Below are 23,557 nucleotides of genomic sequence, written 5' to 3' on the forward strand. Positions count from 1 at the left end.
TGGGGCTTCATCCTGGAGAGCTCCTGCCTGTTACAAAATGTCCCTGTAAGTTGTTTTTGCTGCTGCTCCTTTCTCCTGCACTGGCAGGAGCTGTTTCAGACCGCAGTTGGATAACCCAGAGCTCGCAGCTACTGTTGCAGCTGAAAGGTCTCCCTAGCTCTTCCCTGCCACCAGGCCTTGGCAACCGCATGACAGCTGGGGCTGGTGGCAGATGTGAACGGTCTTGTCACCCCTGAGAGTTTATAAGAGGCTGGGGGAGGGCTGGACCCTGATTTCAATCTCCTCCTTCCAAAGCTAAGCTCCTTTTGCCATTTCCCGTGGTATTTCACTCTCGCTGATGAGCGGTGAAGGATGGGTGGGGATAAGGCAGTGCAAAGTAGTTGCCTCCCTGCCCCGCTCCCAGGGTGCTGCATCAGTAGATGTGGGGTGGGAAGGTGGACACAGGTTGAGGGCCAAGCATGGGGGTGTTCCCCATCCCTTACTAGCCACCCTGCATGGGCAGTGCCACGGCTGTGTGGCTCCTGGCAGGGCTGCCAGTGCCATTTGCTCTTTCTGCTCTTGCCCTAGGGAGGAGCCTTTTCCCTCACCCTGGGAGGATGGAAGTCCTGCAGCTCCTGCGTCTGCTCCTCACCACCGCCATGCTGGGCCTCTCCCAGACAGTGAACCCCTTCATGGCCCAACAGACTCCACCAGACCCTTGCTATGATGAGAGCGGTGCTCCTCGCCGCTGCATCCCTGAATTTGTCAACGCTGCCTTTGGGAAAGAGGTTCAAGCCTCTAGCACATGTGGGAAGCCCCCGACACGGCACTGCAATGCCTCAGACCCCCGCCGAGCCCACCCACCCGCCTACCTGACTGACCTCAACACTGCATCCAACATGACATGCTGGCGCTCAGAGACCCTCCACCACTCGCCCCAGAATGTCACCCTCACCCTTTCCCTCGGCAAGAAGTTTGAGGTGGTCTATGTCAGCCTCCAGTTCTGCTCGCCCCGTCCCGAGTCAACTGCCATCCTGAAGTCCATGGACTATGGCAAGACCTGGGTGCCGTACCAGTACTACTCCTCCCAGTGCCGTAAGATCTACGGCAAGCCCAGCAAAGCCACTGTCACCAAGCAGAACGAGCAAGAAGCTCTCTGCACTGATGGCCTCACTGACCTCTACCCCCTCACTGGTGGGCTCATTGCCTTCAGCACTCTTGATGGGCGACCCTCTGCCCAGGACTTTGACAGCAGCCCCGTGCTCCAGGACTGGGTGACGGCCACCGACATTCGTGTGGTCTTCAGCCGCCCACATCTTTTCCGTGACCTGGGCAGCCGGGATGCTGGTGAGGAGGAGGGAGGTACTGGCTCGACCCCCTATTACTATGCGGTGGGGGAGCTGCAGGTTGGTGGGCGTTGCAAGTGCAATGGACACGCAGCACGCTGCGTGAAGGACAAGGAGCAGAAGCTGGTGTGTGACTGCAAGCACAACACTGAGGGTCCTGAGTGTGACCGCTGCAAGCCCTTCCACTATGACCGGCCCTGGCAGCGGGCGAGCGCCCGGGAGGCCAACGAGTGTCTGGGTAAGTGCTTTTTAATTTTTTAATATTTTTTTTCTGGGGCTGAAACCCTAAAATGGGTTACTGGGGGAGGAACTGGTGGGTGCTGAGCTGAAGTGATGGAGCGTGCTTGTCTGGAAGTGCTGAGGGCATCCCCCTTGCTGGAGGGCTCGAAAGGCTCAAACATCTACCTGGTCTCTGCTGCAGGTGCTCACCCTCCAAAAAAACACCGGTGTCAGTAAACCTCGGTGTGGGATGTGGGATGCCCTGCAGGAGGTGTTTCCCTCGGGCAGTAAACCAGCAGTGCCTGTGCCAGGAGGGGCAATCATGGCAGGCCCCTGCGAGATGTGCTTTGAGGCAGGGAGCAGGCAGCAAAACCTGGCAGAGATTAGGGAAATACTCGAGATACCTCCATTCAACATTTCATCATCCGTGTTCAGTCTGGCACGGTGCTTTCCATGGCGCTTTTAGCTTTTCTGTCCTTGCAAAGGCTTCCATGAGTTAAAAATACCATCATTGAAATGAAACGTTTCTGAAGCATCAAACTGGCATTGCTTGGCTGTCCTGCTTGTGAATCTTTGTGAGATTTTAGTGGAGGTTTTTGCCTTTTGTCCTGATTTGGGATGGGGTTGGGGGATGCCAGAGCCCTGTGAAGGTCTGGGAGAGGGAGGAAGAGCCTCTTGCTCCTGCTGGACTGGAGCCCAGGTCCCAGGGGGTGGCAGGAGGATGGAGACAAGGGAAAGGCATACCATTAATCAGCCCCTGAAAGGCTCAGTGGATGTGCCAGAGGTCAGAGGGACCTGTTAGTATTTGAGATCCCAGCTGTTGGCTTTATGTGTGTGCGTGTATATATATATATATTACAGCGGATTTCTTTTAGGAATGGCTAGAAAGGCAGTGGATTTCAAGCAAGTGCTGGAGATGATGCTTTAAAGCACCTCACACCCTGTAAGAATGTGCCAGCCCTTGCTTTTTCTCACTTGTCTCAGAAAGATGAGTTTTGGATCAAAATTCAGGGAAAAAAAACCACCCTCAACTTTGCACCCTGCCCAGGGCTGCTGCCTCCAGCTGCCGGCAGGTCTGGCAGGGGAGGGCTCCGGCTGGTGGGTGAACCCATGGAGGCCACGTGGGACAAAAGGAGGACCCTGACCTGATGTCTGCCTCCCTTGTAGCACCCCACACTGCATCTGCCTCACCACTGAATCCTCCAGTAAAGCAGCATGGTGGCTCTGCTGGCACAAAAGCAGTTAAACCAGAGGAGGCTCATTTTGGGGGAGCATCTGCAGATCTCCTGTGCGTCGTGCCCATTGCGGGGTGAGGGTCTGGTGCTGCAGGGCCGTGCTCCTGAGCATCCCTGTCCCCAGCTGCATCACCCTGTTGGCAGATGGGGCTGAAAAGATAAATGAGGGAGAGAAGAGGAGGTGGGGGCACAGCGCGGTCCCTTCAAGCTCCCCCCAACAAGCCCCGCGCACAAAGACCTTTCCCCGAGCTGCGTGTGAAAGTAGTTTTTCCTGTTGATTCTCTCCCCTTCTTTCTCCCTTTCCCCTATCGGGCTTTGTGCCCTCTCTGAAGGGACCTGAAAGAGCTTCTCCATCACCCGCCTCCGAAGGGCTTAGCGGCTGAAAGCTGGATTAGCTCCCCGAGCCTTCCCCTCTGTGCCTTTCAACAATGACATCTCCCCAGCCAGCACGAACAGACGCAGCAATTAGCACCAATTAAAAGGAGAGGCCGCCCGGGAAGTTCCCTTTGCTCAGCCTGGGGGCTGCGGGGTTTCGGGCTCTCTCCTCTGGCCGGGCATCACTGATGCAGGCTTGTGGTGGATGGTCACGCGTGGCTGGAGAGGAGTGAGCAGGAGGAAGGTGGATGGATGCAGGAGCTTGGCAGCCCAGTGCTGGCTGAGGGGCAGGGTTGGGGGGGCTGCAGCACCCCGGCAATGGGTCCAGATGGAGCCATAGGGCTGGCACAGCATCAGGTCGTGTTGGGATGTCACCTCTTGTCTCTGTGCTCTCCAGCACCCTGCATGGGGGTTTGTCCCCCTTCAGTGCATGGTTGTCTCTGCCTGCTCAGGCATGGGGATAAATTCATGTCCTGCACCGTATCACGGAGCTGGGACATCCATTCAGGCAGCTGAAGGTGAGGGCAAACTTTTCTTACTTCACATGAATTTCTGCCTCTGGCTGGTGTGGGGAAATGCAGGGGTGAAACAGCCCTGTGATGCCTGGGGTCTGAGCAGACGCACAGGTCATGACCTCGCCATGGCTGCCATAGGGTGCCCGTGGCATTCTCAGGGACATCACTGTGCCACAGCGTGACTTTGGCAAGCAGGCAGGTTTGGGGATGTTGCAGCCAGGATGGTGACAGTGGATTTGCCATGCTGCTGGCTTGGCAAGAGGGCACAGTGCCAGCTCCATGCCGCAGGGTGCGTGGCCCTGTGCCTGGTGGTTAGGGAGCAGTGCCATTGGTCTGTGGGTACAGGGGGCTTCCCAATACCCCAAAAGGGCTGTGTGTCCTGTGGGGAGCTTGTTCCGCCAATACTGGAATGCTCTGTGTACCCTCTGCTGTGCCCTGCCCAAAACAAGAGAGAGAGAGGGTCAGGAAAGAGAGACACGTGTCCCCATCCATGTGTGTCTCCAGCTTTTAGCCTGGGTCAGGCTCAGCGAAGCATAATCCCAGCAGAGCGGCCAGCGGGAGCAGGATCACCAAAATCCCAAGCCCCAACTGTGTGATGCATCAGCTTTATTCTTGCAGACTCACACCTCTTCCTTCCCACTGCTGGTCCCTGCCTGCACACACTGAGCTGCTTGGGGCAGCCTGGTCTCCCCCTCGGCAGGCCGCCCCCCAAACCCCCGGCCTGGGGAAGGGGGGGAATCGGATTAGCACAAGGCAGCCACTGGAAGTAATTGATGCACTCGCTGGTAATGCGGGAGCTCTTGTTCCCTTTGTGGTGGCCGCGGCGGGAGCGCTCCCGGGAGCACCGGGATAATGTACGGGGCTCGCTTTGATCGGGGGGGCTCGGCGGGGAAGGGGCTGCGCTCTCCTGGGAAGACTTTGCTGCCTGCTGCTCCCTTCGCTTTGGGCTGGGGGGCTGTGGCAATCGATCCGAGATGCCAGTGCCTGAAAACACAAATCCCTGGAGGGGTGATGTGATTTAGAGGATCCCATGTGCTTCCCCCATGTCCTCTGCCCCTTCCTGTACATGCATGCTTGCTTTCTCTGTCTCAGCACTTCCCAGGCAAAAACTATCTCAGAAATGCCCCAGTGACCTGGCCTGGGCTCTTTTACCCTGCGGAGCAGGATCCGTGCTGCCGGTGGCCTGTTGGCAGTCGCATCTGCAGCCCCTTCCCTTGCCGCGTGCCCCACGGTGGGGTGCTCCCCAGCCTCTCCCAGGTGTGCTGGGAACCAGTGTGTTCCCAGTAGCACTGACCCCAGCTCTTCCCAGAGAAAGCGGGGGGAGTGGTGCAGGGTAGGTGATGGCTTTTGGAGGTGGGCAGGTGGGCAGAATCCCCCCTGCCACCCCTGCCTGGGCACCTGCTCCCCGTGGGGTGCAGCATCCCAGATGATCTGGGGAGGCAGCCACCACTGTGGTGAAGGGGATTAACTCTTGTCTGACCATCCTGAGTCCTGTTCCTCTGAGGATGGGGCTGGAGCAGCTCAGTCTTGCCCCTCGCACACCTATCCTCAGCTCACAGCCCCTCAGGGAGGACTCCTCACTTCTATTTCCCCTCTTGCTTCTTAGTGGTAGAGGCAGGAGCCCAGGCCCCTTTCTCTAAACACCTTCCCCATGATGGAGGGGCAGTGCGGATGGGATTGAAGGGGCTTTTCTGGTCTCTGTTCCCATCCCCAGGGCGGAGGTGCAGCCCCATCCTGCCCTGCCGTCCCAGCTGGGCTCTCCTCCAGCCAAAGCAGGGGCGTAGCTCGAATCCGCTGCGGGTTGGCAGCAGTGGCCGATCTAGGGTTTCGCTGAGCCGGCTGCCTTTGCTAATTATTCCCAGGGAGCTTGCAGGGGCGGCGAGCCCTGCTTCTGCCCCGCGGGCTCTGTGGCCTGCACCCATGTGCCCCGGCACATGGTGCTGCCCGTCCTGATCCAAGGTCCCTGCCCCAAAGCCCCTCGCACCATTGCCCTGAGCTCTTCCATGTGCAGCAGCCCAGAGGAGAAGAGGTTGTAGGGTGGCCAGGGCCTGGGCAGGGGTTCAAACACCATCAAAAGAGGAACAGAAGGTTGTTCCATTGCAAGGTGTTGACGTTTAATTAGTCTATTATAGCAAATTATTAGATCTTGTGATTGTTTAATTGATCATATGATTGTTTAATTGGCATACTGTACAAGGGCGGAAGTGAGCTACCACGTAATTAGCCCCAAACTGTGCAATTAAATTCTTATTAATACCCCAAACAGCAGGGAACATTCAAGCCTTTAATTAGTGATTAACGGGAGACAGACAGAGCTTGCAACCAAGTCGGCACTGAGGAACAGTGCAAGTATTTAGCTGGGTAAGAGCGGGGACCCGTCTGCTCTGATTAGTGCTGGATGGCTGCGCCGGGGGGGTGAGGGGACAGTCACGCGTGCTGGTGTGACCCTGTCCCCAAGCAGGGGACAGCCACCCCTTCCTGCATGGCCAAGCCCAGCCAGGTACCCATGTCGGCTGGCCGGGATCACGCCAAAATCCGGGCTTGGTTCCTGCTAAGCCGGCGGCGGTTTGCTGATGCCCAGCCGGGGCTGGGAGCAGCAGCCCAGCGTGGGCAGCATTGCTGCATGCAGGCAGAGGGGACCCGATGCTGGGCAGCCAGAGGAAGTTTCTTCCCAAAAGCTGGCTCCTGGGAGGATCTGCAGCATGTTCCCAGGGAAAGGTGGCCCCGGGACTGATGGAGACATGCCAGCCAGGAGGGGCCCCAGCCTGCGGCAGGGTCGGTGATGCCGTGAAAAGGTCCTGGCCAGTTACTCTCTCACTAATTAAGCTGGAGGCAGAGAGGGAGCCGCGCCAAGGGCAGCGAATCATTTACCTGACCTTTCTCCTCTGTCGCCCATCGCCTCCCCTCTGGGCTGCTGTCCCCTTTCCATCCCGAGAGGATGCCGGGGGCTCACAGGAGTGGCCCCGAGCATTCCCAGTGGGACAGTGAAGCTGCCTTTGGGGTGACCTAACTGGTCTTTTGGTGACGTAAGGGAATAACAAGGCAGCTCTACCCCGAAAAAGTTGTTCCTTTGCTGCACTTACGCGTGGCTGCCTCAGTTCAGTGGCACAGACCACCCCAACTTGTCCCTGTGCCACTGTCTCGTGAGTGCAAGAGCAGCCTGGATGTTGAGATACTTCACTGCATCTCTCCTAGCCCTGGCAAAGCCTGGCCAAGTGTCAGCATCCCTGGCACAGCATTATCCTACGCTGCTCAGGACCATGAGCAGTATTTGCTGCTCTCTCTCCAAGAGCTTTGTCCCAGTGCCTAGCCCCATGTCAGAATTGGCCTCAGAAGTCCCTATTTTTCACTGGCACTGGGGGGACGGGGAGGGGGACGGGGAAGAGCTCAAAAGGTTCAAGCCTCCAAAGTCACCTACCACTACACCAGAGTGTTATTTTGATGCCTGCCATGTGATTTTTACACTAATCTTGTAACGCGGGGCAGCTCCCAGGGGAGCTGAGTTTTGAGCGCATGGTGACGGCAGCACCAAGGCTGGCAACAACCTTTCACTCAATTCATTTAAGCCTTCAAAAAGGCTCTTTTTTAGGTCTGGGGTTTGCTCCGGTTTTCTTCCCCGAGCATCTCCGAGGCCAGAGCAAGGCAGGCAAGGGAGCGTTTGATCTGCGCGGGCTGAAGCTCCCACCAGCGCTGCTGGCTGGGGGGGAGGCAACTTCACACGACTGCCAAGCCAGGCCTAAGCAGTTAAATCTGGGCTGACACGTTAATGAATTTCACAGTACGCCTGGAAAAACTCTCACCCAACCTCAATTTACCGGCGCGGGGAGGGGGCCAGGGCTGGGGGAGGAGGGCGCCGCATTTTGCCAAAGGAAATCTTGTTCCCATTATCTTTTTGCGAGGGTGTTAAGCAGGAATGGGCATTGCTTTGCCTTTTTATCTCGCACACGTGGAATCGGGCGGGGGGGCTGCGCGGTTCCTGTGGCTAATGAAAAAATAGTGTGTGTTTGCCGGGTCATGCATATGTGTGTGTGCATGTGCTGGCATCTGTGCATGCATATTCGTGCATGTTTATGCATGCATACACATGAGCATGTGTATGAATGTGCATGCCTGCATGTGTAAGCGTGCAGGTTTGTGTGCAGGTTTGTGTACACATCTGTGTATGCATGTGTAACGGTATGTAGATATTTCTGTGTGCATGCACGTGCACACATACGTGCTTGTGTGCACATGTAATGGTTTGTGGATGTTTAGGGGCATATTTGTGTGCACACGTTCGTGTGTATGTGTTTGTGTGCATATGAGCTTGTGAGTGTGCCTGTGGGTGTTTGTGTGTGCACACGCATGCATGGATTGCTTTTGGGGCTTCTTTGTGTGCATCCACATGCATGCAGAGTCAAGCCTTAAATATAAGGAATGTGGGGCCTCTGTGGCTGACGCTGAGGATGGTACCTGTGAGGCAGCAAGGACAATGCCATCACACCCCCTGGCACGAGACAGGTGGTCCTGCAGAAAGGCTGGGTGGGCTCTGTCACCAGAGCCAGCTGTTGGTGAAGGGGCAGGGGGGACGGTAGGGCTGCAGGTACCCAGCTGGCACTGCTGGACCCTCCAGCTGCACCCCTCCATCTCACACTTGTCTGCCTTCAGCCAAGCAGTGCCCTGTCCCTACATGTGCCCTTTCTCCTCTGCCCTGACCTCCCAGCACCGGCCCCATGGGGCGGCAGATACTGCACATCTGGCCGGCACATGGGGGCCAGCTGTGCTGTGCCATGCCCTGCCCATCCCACTCCCCCGGTGCAGGCAGCCCTGGCCCTCAGCAGCAGCGGGCAGCACCGGGGCAGATCCAGCCCACCCAGGGGGGATTCCAGGCTTTGCCTCTTGTCCTCACCTTCTCCCTTTCCCTTGCAGCCTGCAACTGCAACCTGCATGCCCGACGCTGCCGCTTCAACATGGAGCTGTACAAGCTCTCGGGCAGGAAGAGCGGCGGTGTCTGCCTCAACTGCCGGCACAACACAGCGGGGCGGCACTGCCACTACTGCAAGGAGGGCTTCTACCGGGACCTCAGCAAGTCCATCACGGACCGTAAGGCCTGCAAAGGTAAGCTGGGGGTGTCTCCGTGTGGGCGGCAGCATAGGTGATATAATCTCTTCTGGATTCCTTGCTCTTCCCTTCCGTGCTTGGGGCATCCCTCTGCTCAAATCCCAGCTTCTCCCTTCAGCAGCTGCAGGTCACCTCCAGGCTCCATCACGCTGGTCACCTCTGCCACACTAAGGGCAACAGACAGGGACATCGTTTTGAGCCCACAGTCTCCTTCAGGGATGGGGACGATGATGATGGGCAGGGAGCAACCAGAGTCCCAGGAGCCCTGGGAAGGTCCTGGTGTGGCAGTACCTGCTGTGCAGTGCAGTCAGTGTTTGGAGAGATGCTGGGCAAGTGCTGAATAAGGCATGTGACTAAACATCTGTGATGCTGACAGTGTCTGGGCCATAGACATGCATTCAAGCTGCTTCACAAAATGACCCGTGATGGCTTCCCTGCCTTGGAGGGCTGGGGATGCTGATGCAGGTTTTCCTCTCCCTCCTAGGCTGTGGTGCAGGGCCCCACAGTGTGTATTTCAGCTGCGGGGTGGCACTTGGGACCTCTTTTTTGGGAGATGCTGTGCAACATGTCTCCCAGCGCCTGCAGGCAGGGTAGTTTGTCCCCAGGCTGGCCAGGAGCCGCACTGGCTCCAAGCCATCAAGCCACAGCTTGACCTCACAAGGTCTCCAGCCTGTGCCAAACATCGCAAAACCTGCACCTCCCCTCTCCCACTAGCTCCTGGCAAAGCCTGTCTGGTTTGTCTTATCTCTCCCTGTTCAGCCCCCTCTGTGGAGCCATCTTCCTCTGTGAAGCCTCAAAACAATAGTTTCACTAAAGAGGCTGAGATGGCCACAGCTGCTCTGAGGCTGGGAATTCATCCCTGATTCATCTTTTTCCAGCTTAGATTGCAAGTATCTCCCAGAAAGGAGCGCATCATCCCTCTCGAGTGCATTGTGCAGCCACAAGGGCATGAGGCACCTTCACTGCTGTGAGGACATGATGCTGGCATGTTTACGTAGGGGCTACAGGAACTGCTGAAGCAGATTTCAGACCATTAATGTGGCCACAGAGCTGAACTGAAGGATTTTGCTTTGGGGTTCCCTTCTTGGGTGCATTAGCATTGTTTGTAGGTATGGCTCTTGGGGCCCAGATGTAATAGGTAAAATCCCTCCGCTGCCTGTGCTGCATTAGCCACCCCTGCCTCACCGCATCCTTGTTCCCACAGGAGTGCTGCGAGGATGGAGCAAAGGGAGAAATTTCCCACATTTGACTGATGCCGTGGCAGCAGCAGCAACATGGCTGAGGGGGCACTGGCAGGGGGACCCCTGCTCGCACCCAGTGCGTTAGCAAACGGTGAACTAATAATTTTTAATAACCTGAGCAGCTGATTTGACAGGTTCCACCTCGGCAGACCATGGCCCCAGGGGACCACACGCTGCTTCCCAGAGCCATGGCCTTGGCCAGCCCATGTCACAGCTATGGCTGGGGGCATGGCAGCCTCCCAGCAGCAGCAAGGATTTCCCATTGACAGGGCTCATGCCAGGGAAGAGAACACTTCCCCACCCCCCCACCCCCCCCAAAAAAAAATTAAAATAAAACCAACCAAATAAATCAAGCAGCATTTGGCTAAGTGCTGGAAGCAGAGAGGAGGGTAACTGAATATGGTACGGGTCTGTGGGACCAGGGGCACTGTGGGCGCAGTGTTTCCTGCCTGGGCTGTGGCTCGGGTCCCTCTGTTTTCAGAGCTGAGGATGGAGGAAGCAGAGGGGCCCTGGCTGCCTCAGTCTGCCTGTGCCTGCCTCATGCAGGCATCAGCCTGCGGTCTGTCAAGGCAAGTCCTGCTCCACCGTCCTCACAGGGCAGTAATTGTGGAGTGTCAAGGTGATGGAAAGCATCTTGGATTCAAAGTGGCTCCTCTGGAAGGGATGGGGTGGGCAGAGCATCGTAGCGTGCTCAGGAGCTGGTGGGATGGGGGCGAGGGCTGATGCCACTGTGCGGGAGAAATGCCAGTGACCAGTGCCCAGGCTGGAGCAGAGGAGTGGGGGGCTGCAGCAGGTCCCCCCTTGCAGACAACCCCCCCCGCCCTTGTCTGTCCCCGTGCCAGGCCACAGGCAGGTCTCTGCCAGCCTGGCCTGGAGGGTGCTGCTTCCGGAGGGCTGGCAGGGTCTGCCCGTGGGTTGGGAATGCTGCACGGATCAGCCTGGCCAGATGAACATGTGCACAAGGGCTGTCCCCCGCTACGGTGCATATGTTGAGGAGGATCTGGCAGTAAAGGCAGTACCCTGGGTCCTGGGAGCCAGTTCTTAGCTCTGCCTCAGGGAACAGAATTAATAATAAAATCCCTGATGCTTCCCTTTTGGCTGCCCCTCCTTCAGTAAAGCAGAGAGCATTTCCACCCTTTCTTGTACTTAGCCAGTGGTGGACTGGTTGAGATTGGGAGCTCCTTGGGAGCACCTGGGAGCCTGCCTGCCTAGTGCCATGAATGGGAGCTGGTGCTGCCAGAGAGATCTATACATGCACAGAGAGAGGACAAAACAGTTTGGGCTTTGTTTCTCCAAGGGTGCGTCCTATACCTATGGCTTGGGCATCTATGCTCCTGCAAGAAAAAAAATAAAAGGAAAAACAGGGCTCAGGACAGTAGATGTTAAAAGCTGCTGTGAACTGGGGGCTGCAGTTATGAACAAAGGTTTCTGCTCCTACTGCAGTGCTGGTGCAGGGCAGAAGCTGAGCATCCCAGCAAAGCTGGGTGTTGCAGGCTCTGGGATTGAAGCTCAGTTCGTATTCAGGAGGTGAAATACTAGCCCAGAGGCTAGGGACTATTACATTTTATTTAAACAAACCCCAGCACATGTTACTAAATAACTATCCAACCAAACCATCAAATCATGGTTTGTCTCTGCTGGGATGCAGTGTCTTCGCAATAAGCGCAAAAATATCAACTGCAGATTGCACAAGCCTGCATCTCCTGCCAGCAACTGAGCAGAGCCCTCAGCCACTGTCCAGCAAGTGGGGAGGCGAGCTCTTCCCTCCAGCCGCTGGCCCACCAGCAGCTGCTGTCACCGCTGGACCCTCCTAGACGGAAAAGCTGGGAGGATGGAAAAGGCAGAACAACCTGCAGGATTAATTCAATGGTGGTAATTGAAAAGTCAAATAAAGAATGGCTGTGCATTAATCCCTGTAATTTAAACAAAGCTGTAAACCGTGAGCTTTCTCCAATGAAAACTGGTGAAGCAGTAGCAGCTAAGCCTTAAGATGCAAAAATACCCTCAATATTAGGTGCAAGACATGCTTTCTGGCAAGCACAGCTCGATGAGTTAAGCTCCAAGCTAGTGACTTAATCCACCATTCAAGCACTGTGGGCCAGATCCTGGCAACCAGCAGGGCTGTGAGCAGCAGGGCTCGGTGTGTGGGCAGCCGGCATGGAGCTGTGCTGTTCCCCCAGCACCTGCATTCCCTGGTGCCAGGATGGGGTCCCTGAGCCATGCGCCCCACTGTGAGTTCTGTCAGGATGAGGAGGGATGGAGATGCTAGAGCCAGAGCAGTGGGATGCGGCCACAATGGGACATGGGACTGGTCGGGGCAAGCACTGGGTGTTGCCTCAGATGTTTTTCCCATTGGAGTGGGAAGGAGCAATGGATTTTGTGGGACTGTGGGAAATCCCACCATGACAGGGCCAGGGGCCAGAGATTGGTCTGGCAGAGACCAAGGTCACCTCCAAAAGACACTCTGAGCAAAGCTGCCTTAATTGCCGATCCAGGTAAAACATCAAGACTCATTGAAAGCCTTCTTCCATGGCATGAGGAGAGATCCGCTTTAGATGACTTGGATCCTGATTGTGCTGAGATTTATGTCCGTTCTTAAACTTTACACCAGGAATACACCGCTGAGGCCCAAGAAAGACCCCATGTTTCTGACAGCCCTGCGTCATGCCAAGACTCGCTCTCTCACTGCCATTTGTTATCACAGCTGAGCCCCCAAAATATCCTTGTCAGAAAGACGTCCGCTTCCAGTCCCAGCCAAGATCTGATAAGGACAAAGCATCTGGTCCTGATTAGAGGCTGCTTGCTCTGGTTTCTGGCTGTGCGAGAGGGGGGCTGAGGAGCAGCTCTATGGTGCTCCCACCAATCCCATCTGGTGAAAATTAGGGAAACTATACCATCGGGGGCTGTGGGGTGGTGGTGGTGGTGTTTTTGTTGTGCCTTGGAATCACGTTCAACTCTTACACTGATGGAGGCTGAGATAACCTTCTTCAGCTCATAGCCAGCGCAGCCCTGGGCTGGCAGATGGGGAGGTCCTCTCCTGAGCGAGCACCTCCTTCCCACATCCCTCCATGTAGACAGTCTTTGGTGGGTCTATCATCCAGTGTGGTGTGATGGAGAGCTGCTTTGGGTCTGTTCTCGGGGTGAAGACCCAACTTTCACCTACCTTAGGTGTGGTCTGTCCCTGGGGATGCTGTGTTAGAAAGGAATGGGGGCATCCTTTGGCTGGGGTCTCCAGGAGCTAGGATGGGTACTGAGGCTCATGAGCTTGGCAAACATTGAGAAGATGCACTTTAGACCATCCTAAAATCAAGACAAGACCAAGGTTTGTGTAAAAGCTCAGTGTTGGTTTACCCCCATGGACTGAAAAGCTCAGAGGTGGGTGAGAAAGTGGAGAAAATGCTTTTTACTGCTGCAAAAGGACCATCACCCTGGGGTTGAGGTGAGGGAAGAGCAGACCTTCTGCCTGCTTTCTGTCCTGGTAGTGCCCCCAGTCCCACCCTGACTGTGAACAAGGTTTGTGTAGCCCCCTGTGAGCCCCTCTCCCTTTGCTTGCACAGGGCACGGCTGGCAGCAGTGCAGGGCTGCCCGTGGAAGTCCCTGCTCCCACCTGCATGCGTGCCGGGCTCTCCCAGCGCCGCTGCCTGCAAAGCCAGAGGGGAGAAACTGTGTCCTTCAATGCGAGTTGGTGTCTGCAGGTGCCCATGTGAGCTGTGGGGTCTCCAGGGGCTCATCCTAAACCATCCTTGTCAGTGGAGGCCATACCCTGGCCAAGTCCTTTGTCCACTCGCCCTCCTGCCCACGCTGCTCACAGCACACATGGGGCCGCAGCCTGGACCCCTGGGTCTTGGCTGTGCCGGCCCCAGCAGCTGCTTTCCACCAGTGTGCTGGAAGGGCTACCTCCTCCTCGACTCTCTGGGGGTGGTACGCTGGGTCTGATTTGGGGGTTGTGTTGTGCAACCACCTCCCACGTAACCTTTTCTCTCTCTCCCACGCAGCTTGTGACTGCCACCCTGTTGGTGCAGCCGGCAAGACTTGCAACCAGACAACGGGGCAGTGCCCATGCAAGGATGGTGTGACCGGCCTCACCTGCAACCGCTGTGCCAAGGGCTACCAGCAGAGCCGCTCGCCAGTGGCCCCCTGCATCAGTGAGTGCTGCCGTGCCCTGCCCTGTGCTCAGGACCCCCGCCAGTGCTGGGGGATTCTCTCTTTGGGCTGGTTCCAGTGGGTGCCTCTCAGTCCCCCACCACATGTGGTGGGGGAGAAGCTGAGACGAGAGAGTGGCCACCCTTATGGACGTCCTCCAGGAGGTGGTTGAGTTTGGGTGGTTTGGTCACCTTCTGTGGGCACCCATGCTTCACATCTCCCCGCGCAAGAGGCTCTGAAAGACCCCTTGGGTTAGTGTTTCCAGCTGGCTGAAACAGCCCTGCTGGGTCACATCTTTGGCTGGAGCAAGGTGCCCTCCTCACCTGGCTGAGCCCTGAGCATGGTCAGGTCTGGGGCAAGGCCAGATCCTGTGGTCAGTGTAAAACTGTGTTTATTGTTGCAGTATGTCTGAATTTGACCCAAGTGGCAGAGGAACAGCTTCCCACTTTGTAGCATCCGCTGGCACTGCTGGAGCGGTGGCAGTGGGGGTGAGCTGGCAGGGCTGGCTCCTCTCCTTCTGTTCTTCCCCACACTTGGGGTTAGGACCGAACTTCCCTCAGGTTTTGTCACCAGGTATCCTGAGAAAGTGGGGGCTTGCCTACACTTACCCTGTACTGCGCAGCCTCGAACATACTCAGATCAGCCAAGCACCCATCCGATGCCCAAACTGAGTCCAGGTGAGCTGAGCATCCAGGGAGCGTCCATCCCTGGAGCATGTGTCCTCCACAGCGGCAGCTCAGGGCTCTTGGGGGTTGCAGCATCTCAGCCTGGCCGAATTTACTGAGCTCAGTCTGGGCATCTCTGGATCTGTTTACTAGCCTGCAATACTCAGGTCAGACTCATCCCATTGACTTTTTTAGTGAGTCACTGGAGATGACCCACAAAACCCCCTCTACACCCCGCCTGCAAGGGGGCTTTTGCCCAGGTGTTAGCCCCAGAGCTGATGATCCCTTTCCTTAAGACATGTTTCCCTTCCTCTTCCAGAGATCCCTGCCATCAACCCCACCTCCCTGGTCACCAGCACAGAGGCACCCGCAGGTAAGTGCTCCACGTCCCAGGCCGAGCCTGTGGCCCCAGCCCTATGCAGAGACCCTCCCACCTCCCCTATCCCCTGCACATCAAGAAGAGGGCTGAGCCCTGCCAAGCCCTTTGGCAAAAAGGTTAATAGTGAAAAATGTTGGTGAAAAAAATAACTGAGATTTGAAATCATGTTAATTTCTTGGAAGGAACTGACAAAGCTTGATGAGGCTTTCTCAGGGAAAAGTTTTCTCTACCCCCTCCAAGGAGGAAAGCAGGGGTGCAGCCCACCAGCTCCTCACCACCCCTTGGCAGCACCATGCTCAGCCCTCCCCACTGCTGCAGGATGTGGCCTCGCAGGGCAAAGCAGCCGCTTTGCACCTCCTCCCTGACCGCCCCTCTTCTATCAGCCACCCCCCACCATCTCACTTCATCCTGGCACCCCTGTGCCCTACGTGGTGGTCAAACAGTGGGAGCAATGGATGGGCTGTGCTGATGCTGGGCCAGGTCTTGAGATGCATGCATGGCCTTGCATGGGAGGGGGCTGCAGCAGGGCTTTTCTCTCTCCCCTCCTCTCCTTCCGCAGTCCTGTCAGCGTGGTAGCGTGACCATTCATAGCTATCCTGTTTCTATCCCTCTGTAGGGATCCTGAGCCAGGTCAAGGGGGAGAAGCTAGGGAAAGAAGCAGTCCCTTTCCTCCTCGGGCCACCCTTCACCCTGCTGTCCTCAGGATCTTGGTCTTCTCCCGCATGCCAGTGTGGGGTAATACACAGCCTGTGCCCTATGTGCATCCTTCTCCCCAGCTCTCCTTCCTGCAGCCACCTTGCCTTGGGGATGGAAAATGCCAACAGCCCCTTCCCTGGCGGACATGTGCTTAGGATGTACTCCCCAGCCTTTTGGGAACATCTAGAATGACCCCTGCAGCCACATGCATGCACTCAGTGACCATGGGAGGGGGACAGGGACAAGGGGTGTCAAAGGTGTGGATCTACGGCAGGACAAAAGCATGCAGATGGGGATGGAGAGGGGAGATGGACAGAAGGAGGCTGGTAGCTCAGCTGCTTGCAGAGCGACGTTGGCCCTGCACGCGTGCGGATCCCATGTATCAATGAAAGACCGGGAGTTCTGCACAGCCCAGCACCCACCCAGCACCCACAGACACATCTCAGCCCTTCCAGCCCTGCTCCGCAGAGGCTCCAGAAAACAGGAGGGTTATCAGGTCATGAGTCGAGCCGCCCTATGTGAGTCCTGCAGAGGTTTCACTCCACGCTCTGGCAGCATCTTGCCTGATGGAGTGACCATAAAGGCTGAGCTGTCAGTGATGCTGGGGAGGCTGCATGGGATGGGGCAGACCAGCACCACCCCTGCTCCTGCCTCTCTGCCTGCCCTGCCCACACAGCGGGCAGGAGTTGGGAACACCAGGCTTTGGGAAAGGGAAAAAAGTGGTTGGGAGGGAAAGGGGGATTTGGACGGTTTCACTGCAAACAGAGAGCGACACATGGAGCAGAGTTAATCAAGGTGACTCCCCTCTAGTGCTTTATAAATAGGAACAGTCTTAGAGTAATGTCTGATCTTTTCAGCTGCGTAAAAATAAATGGCACTTTCTGGAGACCCGGGTGTTTACTTTGTTTTAGCGGAGCAGGTCTGCCTTAAACTGCCTCTAGTTTTATCTGTGGGTTTGCTGTTTTAAGATTTCTGGCTTCTAGCTTGAATATCTTTAATGCAAAGTAGCTCGCCTCTGCCCAGAGTCTGCATTGGGGGGAGCAGGGCACCCAGCTGGGGTCCTGCTGCCCCCTTTGCTGAGGCAGGGATCAGAGATGGATGGAGTAGGTGGTGCTGCCCTGCCCAACTCTGCCTGGGTTACCCTGCCTGCCATGTGCTTGTGCCATGGGCAGGGCTGGCCACAGCAATGCACCCTGCCTGCTGCCTGCACCCTGCTTGCTGCCTGCACCCCGGTGCCCCTCTGCCTGCATCCTTCTGCCCCAGGAGCCCCCAGGCTCCCCTGTGAGCAGGGCACTCACCCCCTCAGTGCCCACAGTCCTCCCACCCTAGGCAGCCTCTGAGCCCCCTCTCTCCCCCGGTTCCCCACCTCTCTCCCTGCCTCTGGCAGCAGGTGCCGGGCTGCAGGAACAGGGGCACATTGTTCAGGGCTGCCGCACTCAGGTGCTGGGCTTCCCCCCCTCTCCCCATCCTCCTCCCTGTCCCCCTGTGCATCTGGGCTTTTCACGGATGTTGCCATCCTCTGCATCGATCTTCCCAGCTTTCTCCTGCCTTTCCAACCCTCTGCAGCCTTTGAGGTCCGGCTTTGATCTCTCTGCCTGAGCAGCCAACTGGCTCAGCAGTAAAACGTCGTAGGTCCACTTCTCATAATTTTTATTATTATTATCTTAAAATATTTTCCACTTAGTGGAAAAAAAATATCCTTGTTCCCTGTTAGCAGAATTAACAAAATTCATGGAGCACAAAACAGGGCTTTAAAAGAATTCAAAGTCAGCAGTAAAAGTTTTGCAGCCATAACACCTAATTAAGTTACATCTCTCTTAAAACAAAATATTCTTTTTTTTCAAGGTGAGGAGAAGTAAACCAGATGTGCAAAATCACTGCCTCTTGCACATGCTCCCCCTCAGCGATGGGGGATGCCCATGCCAGGCTGGTGGCTTGCTGGTCACCATCTACCTCCTCCCACGTGTGTGTGGCATCGCCTGGTGCTTGCTCTGCTCTGTCCATCCATCCCATGTGCCAGCTCCCCACTGCCAGCGAGACGTTGCCTGTCCGTGGGGTGCCACTGCCTGGGACATGAAGGGGACTGAGCAGTAGGACAGGGCTGTAGCTATCCCAGGGGTGCACCAAGTGTCTAGGACGGGGCTGTGGCATATCCTGGGAACGCAGCAGCATCTCGGGGTTTGTGGGTGCACTCTCCCAGCCTCAGGTTGTGGCAGGTCTCTGCCACCCCCCAGCACCTCCATGGGGCTCAGCTGCCCCACCAGGCTGTGTGGGCACCGTGGGAGGGGTGGGCAGGAGGGTGGCTGCAGGTGGGGGCTAAACTTGATCTTCTTTCCACTGCCCTGCAGGATGTGTAATGCTGCAACTGGGAAGTTTAAAAAGGAGCTGGGAAAGTGGGGAGTTGCTCTGGGGGCTGCCAGGGGAGAGGCACTCATGATGCAGCTTCTCCGATGGCCATTCAGATGGCCTGCCAGACGATTTTAGGGATGGACGGAGCGTGCTGCCCTGCTGAGCTAGCAGGGTGGGAAGAGCTGCTGCCAGGCTCCTTGGGCTCTGCCTGGGGGAACAGCCATCCCCTGGCATGTGGCACCCCAGTGGGCATGGGAGGATGCAGCTGTGGTCCACAGCCATGTTGTGATGAGGGCTGGGGGCGGAGACCCCCAGCAGAGCCCTGCTGCAGGGGAACCTTGCAGGAACTGGATGGGGTGCCCAGGGAGAGGCAGTTTGTGGAGGTGCAGGCAGGACCCAGCTGCCCCTCTGGCAGAGAATGAGCTGGGTGGCAGGCCTGGCACCCCTCACCTGGCCACCCCCCACCCACAGCACCCATGCGTGGTGATGGAGCTACACACTCAGAGGCAAGGAAGGCAAATGCTTTGAGCTACTTGGTCTTTGTTTTTTTCTTCCCAAGTTTCTTATAGAAATTGAGCAGGAATTGCTTTTATATTTGAGGACCGTTCCTCAGCACAAAGCTGAGGTTAAAAAAATCCCCAAAATAATCCCAAATTGTTAATACCCAACACCATTTTCAGTTCTTTTGAATCAGAGTTTTATGATGTTAATAATGAACAGGAACTCAGGGCAGTTACTGGTTTTCTTTCTGCTTTTCTTCCCCATCACTGAACAAGGAGGTTGGCAGGCTGGCCAAGGATGCCCTGCAGCCTGGTACCACCACCCGTCACCCCACCACTCATGGGCTCAGCACCATGTGGCACCCACCCTGGTTCATGGCTGGCTGCAGGATGGTTTCTGTGCCCCCCAGCTGTCTCCTTTCACCACCTGGCCCTGCACGGCATGGCACTGGCAAAGTGCTGCAGTGGTAGGGCTCCCAGCTCCAACTCCAGCAGCATGAGCACCACAAACCCATGTGGTCCCACACCTTCACCAAAGGCTCGCGCAGAGCTGGGACCCAGGCTGGCCCCTGCAGCAGGCAGGGAGGGGCACAGCCTGCACCCAACCCCAAAAAGTAGTTGCTTGGGCACATGACATCCTCCTCTGCTCTGCTTGGGGAGGAAAATGTCACCCATCCTGCTGGGTGCTCCCCAAAATAAGGTGGGAGCTCCCTTTTAGAGTCCCCTTCACATAGCAGGAAAGGACAGAGCAGAGTGTCAGGGATGGGCCCATAGCATGTCCCAGAGGATGCAGCGGGGTCCAGGACAGGGCTGTAACACATCCCAGGGATGCAGCAGATGGGGGCAATTTCCAGTGCCACAGCAGAGCACTTCAGAGCACTCGGCAGCCACCCTGCATGGGGCAGCCCTGTGCCCCCTCCACGGCCACCACCTCTGTCCCAGGGGATGCAGCGGGGCCAGGGCAGCTCTGCCAGCCTGGGCAGAGGGGTAGCATGGCAGCACAGGGGGGATGAGCCGAGAATCAGGGCTCACCCACCTCTGCCAAGAATTAGGTTCATGCTGTGCCACTTCTATCAATGACAAATTTGGAACAGGCAGCACAAAGTCCCAGATAAAAAGGAGAGCAGCAGAGCCCAGAGCCAGTTTGTGGTCCTGGGCTTCTTTCTTTCCTCTTTTCTCCTCCTCCCCTTGGCACAGGGCACTGTTATTCCCCTACCTTCCCCCCGACCCTCTCCTCCATCCCCAGCGATCGCTGTGGCAACCTGCAAACAAAGACAACTTCAGAGACTGCTGGCTCTGTCCCGGGACATGGGGCCAAGCCAGAGAGAGAACCTGTGAGGGGGAGAGAAAAGAAGAAAGATGGGCTTAGAAAAAACATGCCATTTGGAAAGAGACAAATTGAGATGTTCAAAGGAAGATGGCAGGGGGAAAGAAAGGAGAACAGGGCTGCTTCAGCAATTGTTGGGATCAAAGCCTTGGGGAGAAGGAAAAAGTCATTCCCTGCCCTCCCTCTGCTTGAGATGCAAATCTGGGGTCTTTAGAAATGCACAGAAAAAAAGCTTCCTTGAGGACATGAGCCTTGTCTGGAGCTGGGGGACAGCAGGGAGGGATGCTTTGTGGAGTGGTGGACAGCCTGGTGGCCTCTCCAGCCCTTCTGGAGCAGCCTGAGCAGGGGATGCTTGGGCAGCAGGAGTGGCCTGGCAGAGCAGAGCCACTTCCCTCATCCACCTGCTTCCCCCAGCCGAGTCCCCTTCCCTGCTTCTGGGCACCGACGAGGTGTGGGTCTCTGGAGGGGCAGCCCCATGAGGATGCTTCCCACCACCCTGGCCCCTGAAGGCTCTCACCCCTGAGAATTACAGCCTCCTTGGTCTGGGCTCAGACCTTCCTTTTGGTCTCTAGCCTCTGGGTCCGACGGTGGGGTTGGTACTAAGTTCTCTCTTCCCCACATCACCCAGGTTTGCAGGGCCATAGCTGTTCTGGTTGACCCTCCTTGGCCATGGCCCTGCCTGCTCGCCATGGTGGCCACTGTCACCTCACCTGCATCTCTCCCATCCATCCCCTCCTCTGGAGGAGAGTCCCCAGGCTCCCTCCACCACTCCATGCTGATTTATCCTGCAGGACATCATCCCCATCAGTACAGGACGTGACACAGTCTGCTTCGTGGGCACAAGGCCCTTTGATTTCTCCTCCAAGCTGATGTGGTGTCAGTGTTCATGCTGGGATTTGAGCCTCCTGCTCTTGTGAGCTGTCAGAGGGGCATCTGGACTTGCCAAACCCCCATCCCCAGAAGCAGCCCAGGCCCTGGCTCAGGAGCCTTCTGGAGAGTACTGGGATGTGGAGTACCCCCCACCCTGTGCCAGGCTGGGTCTCATTGCTGTCCCCTCCACCCTGTTCCCTCATACCTTGCAGTGCGACAGGACCTTACGTACCTCAAGCCCCTCAGTGCTCAACCCTCTGTTCTTCCTCCACAGATTGTGACTCCTACTGCAAGCCAGCTAAGGGCAACTACAAGATTAACATGAAGAAGTACTGCAAGAAGGACTATGGTAAGGACCTCCTCCCACCCCAGGCCCCGCTGGGCTTTGCCACAGAGGCAGCCAAGGGCGGGCTGCAGGCTGGCTGTGGGTGGGGGAGATGCAGATGTCCCAGGGGATGGGGAGTACCCAGCAAGGACGGGGGTCCCCAAATCAGCCACCCCAGGTGGATGAAGCAGGTGGGGCTGCTGGGGACGGGCAGTTCCCATCACCAAAGCTTCCTTCTGACAGCAAGGCAAAGCATCCCCCATCACCATGCCTCCCTCCCTCTTTTCACTCAGTGGTCCAGGTGAACATCCTGGAAATGGAGACGGTGGCCAACTGGGCCAAGTTTACCATCAACATCCTCTCTGTCTACAAGTGCCGCGATGAGCGGGTCAAGCGCGGCGACAACTTCTTGTGGATCCACCTGAAAGACCTGTCCTGCAAATGCCCCAAGATTCAGATCAGCAAGAAGTACTTGGTCATGGGGATCAGTGAAAACTCCACTGACCGGCCAGGACTGATGGCCGACAAGAACAGCCTGGTCATCCAGTGGCGGGATGCCTGGACACGCCGCCTTCGGAAACTGCAGCGGCGGGAGAAGAAGGGGAAGTGCGTGAAGCCCTGAGGGGTTTCCACTCGTCCCATCCCACCCCGTGCTCAGCCCCAGCCCGGCTGTGCACTGCCAGACTGCGCCCAGAGACTCTGTACATATATATAGTGTGAACGGACTCTTCTGTCTATAGTGTATATTTTGGCAATGGTTTCCCTTTGTGTGTGCGTGTGCACGTGTGGGTGTGCGTGTGGGTTTTTTTCTTTAAGTGTGTATTAAAAATAACACAGTAATGACAAACCTTTAATGGGGAGCAAAGTGGAGCAAGATCCCATGGGTGCCTGTCACTTGAAGGAGCTCAAAAGGGATTGGTGTCCTGCTCCGGGCATTTCTAGGCTTTTCTTTTCCCTTTAACAAAGTCTTCTGCCCGGTGTGGCGTTGACACCTGAGTTGACAGTTCTCCTTTCTCCAGTGTCCAGGGCCTTCCTCTTCCTCACTCTCTGAAAACATTCTGCTGTCTCAGACCTCTCTCTGCCCTTCTCCTTGCCCAGTAGGAACAGGAGCTCAGAGTCTTCTGTCCTTCATGCCAATGTGCAACGGGCAGGCTGAGTAGAAACCAGCCAGCGCTGGTTGTAGAATCCAACGCTGCAGAGGGACCAGCCCCAGGAGCTTCGCCAGGAAGAACAAATGAACTTTTGCAAGGCCTGATACTCTGGTGACCTCAGGTTCACATAAACCAGTGCTGCTGCTGGGGCAGGGCCCATGCGATGCTGCAGTGCCGCGGGGAGGAGTCAGGCCATGGCAGTGGGTTGGTGACCACTACCAGGCTCTGTGCCCACCAGGTAGAAGGGAACACACTTCGCAACCCCCTGGCCATTACCTATCCTGGTGCATAGTCCAGGAGACCCAGCGGGAAAGACCTGGAGACACCCATTTTCCCCTCCCATGTCCACCAAGGCTGTAGCCTGCCCCACCAGCAGGACCTGGGGTGGAGCGAACAGGCTGACTGGAGCCATCGTCTATCATCATCCATTCACCCAGGTCTACGCCCCTATATTCTCAGCTGCTACCAACTGACAGAATTCCACCTGTTTCTGTTGAGCTGACGCCAAGTGACCATCTGTCTTGGTGTGCATCCTTCAGAGCTGGCCTGACTGCATGCTCTCCTTGGGAAGTATTGCTGTGGCCGAGATTGTCCAAGGAGGTGCACAAGGCAGAGGTGGCAGGAAGAGAGAAGAGCTTTCATTGACCCACCTCTAGTCTTTTATATCTTCTTCACCATGTATTAGTCTCCAGTTCAAACAGACATCAGTATCTTCCCATGTTGAGATTGTAGCAGTCCTGGCATAATAAATATGATTAGAAATAATAGGTGCTCTGACAATAGATATTCCTTTCCCTACAAACCTTGCCTTGCTTGTTGACTGGCTCAGCAAGGTATTGTAACCTACATCACAGTCTTCCAGTGCTTTAGGATGATGCTTTGCCCTTTTGAGCCCACAGCAGTTTGCATGGACTCCCCATCCCATGGGTGGTCTGGTGCTTCTAGGCTCCAGCATCCCAGGGTGGGATGAAGCCAAAGAGACTGGTGGAGCACTGTCTGTGTTCAGCACCCAGGAATTTGGGAAGTGAGGATCTAGGCACCGGGGGATGTCTGTGTGGACATACAGGTGCCCTAGTCGGGGAACTCAGTGCATTGGTGAAATTGCTGGAGGTGCTGGGAGTGGATTTTCAGAGATGTGGAGG

At 56.4% G+C, this 23,557-nt stretch overlaps 1 protein-coding gene across 1 annotated transcript in view; it reads left to right on the plus strand.

Moving 5' to 3' along the window:
- NTN3 (netrin 3) overlaps positions 1 to 23,326 on the plus strand; it is a gene marked incomplete at its 5' end in the record, with an annotated part of 32,159 nt that extends 8,833 nt beyond the window's left edge. The window contains 6 exons of the mRNA XM_040590475.1: positions 568 to 1,563; positions 8,578 to 8,766; positions 14,006 to 14,155; positions 15,138 to 15,191; positions 21,214 to 21,288; positions 21,558 to 23,326. Coding sequence (XP_040446409.1) covers positions 568 to 1,563; positions 8,578 to 8,766; positions 14,006 to 14,155; positions 15,138 to 15,191; positions 21,214 to 21,288; positions 21,558 to 21,886 — 1,793 coding nt within the window. The remainder of the gene's footprint in view (positions 1 to 567; positions 1,564 to 8,577; positions 8,767 to 14,005; positions 14,156 to 15,137; positions 15,192 to 21,213; positions 21,289 to 21,557) is intronic.
- Positions 23,327 to 23,557: the final 231 nt, after the last annotated feature.

Source organism: Falco naumanni, chromosome 4 (genome assembly GCF_017639655.2).
Source record: "Falco naumanni isolate bFalNau1 chromosome 4, bFalNau1.pat, whole genome shotgun sequence".
NCBI classification, from domain to species: Eukaryota; Metazoa; Chordata; class Aves; order Falconiformes; family Falconidae; genus Falco; species Falco naumanni.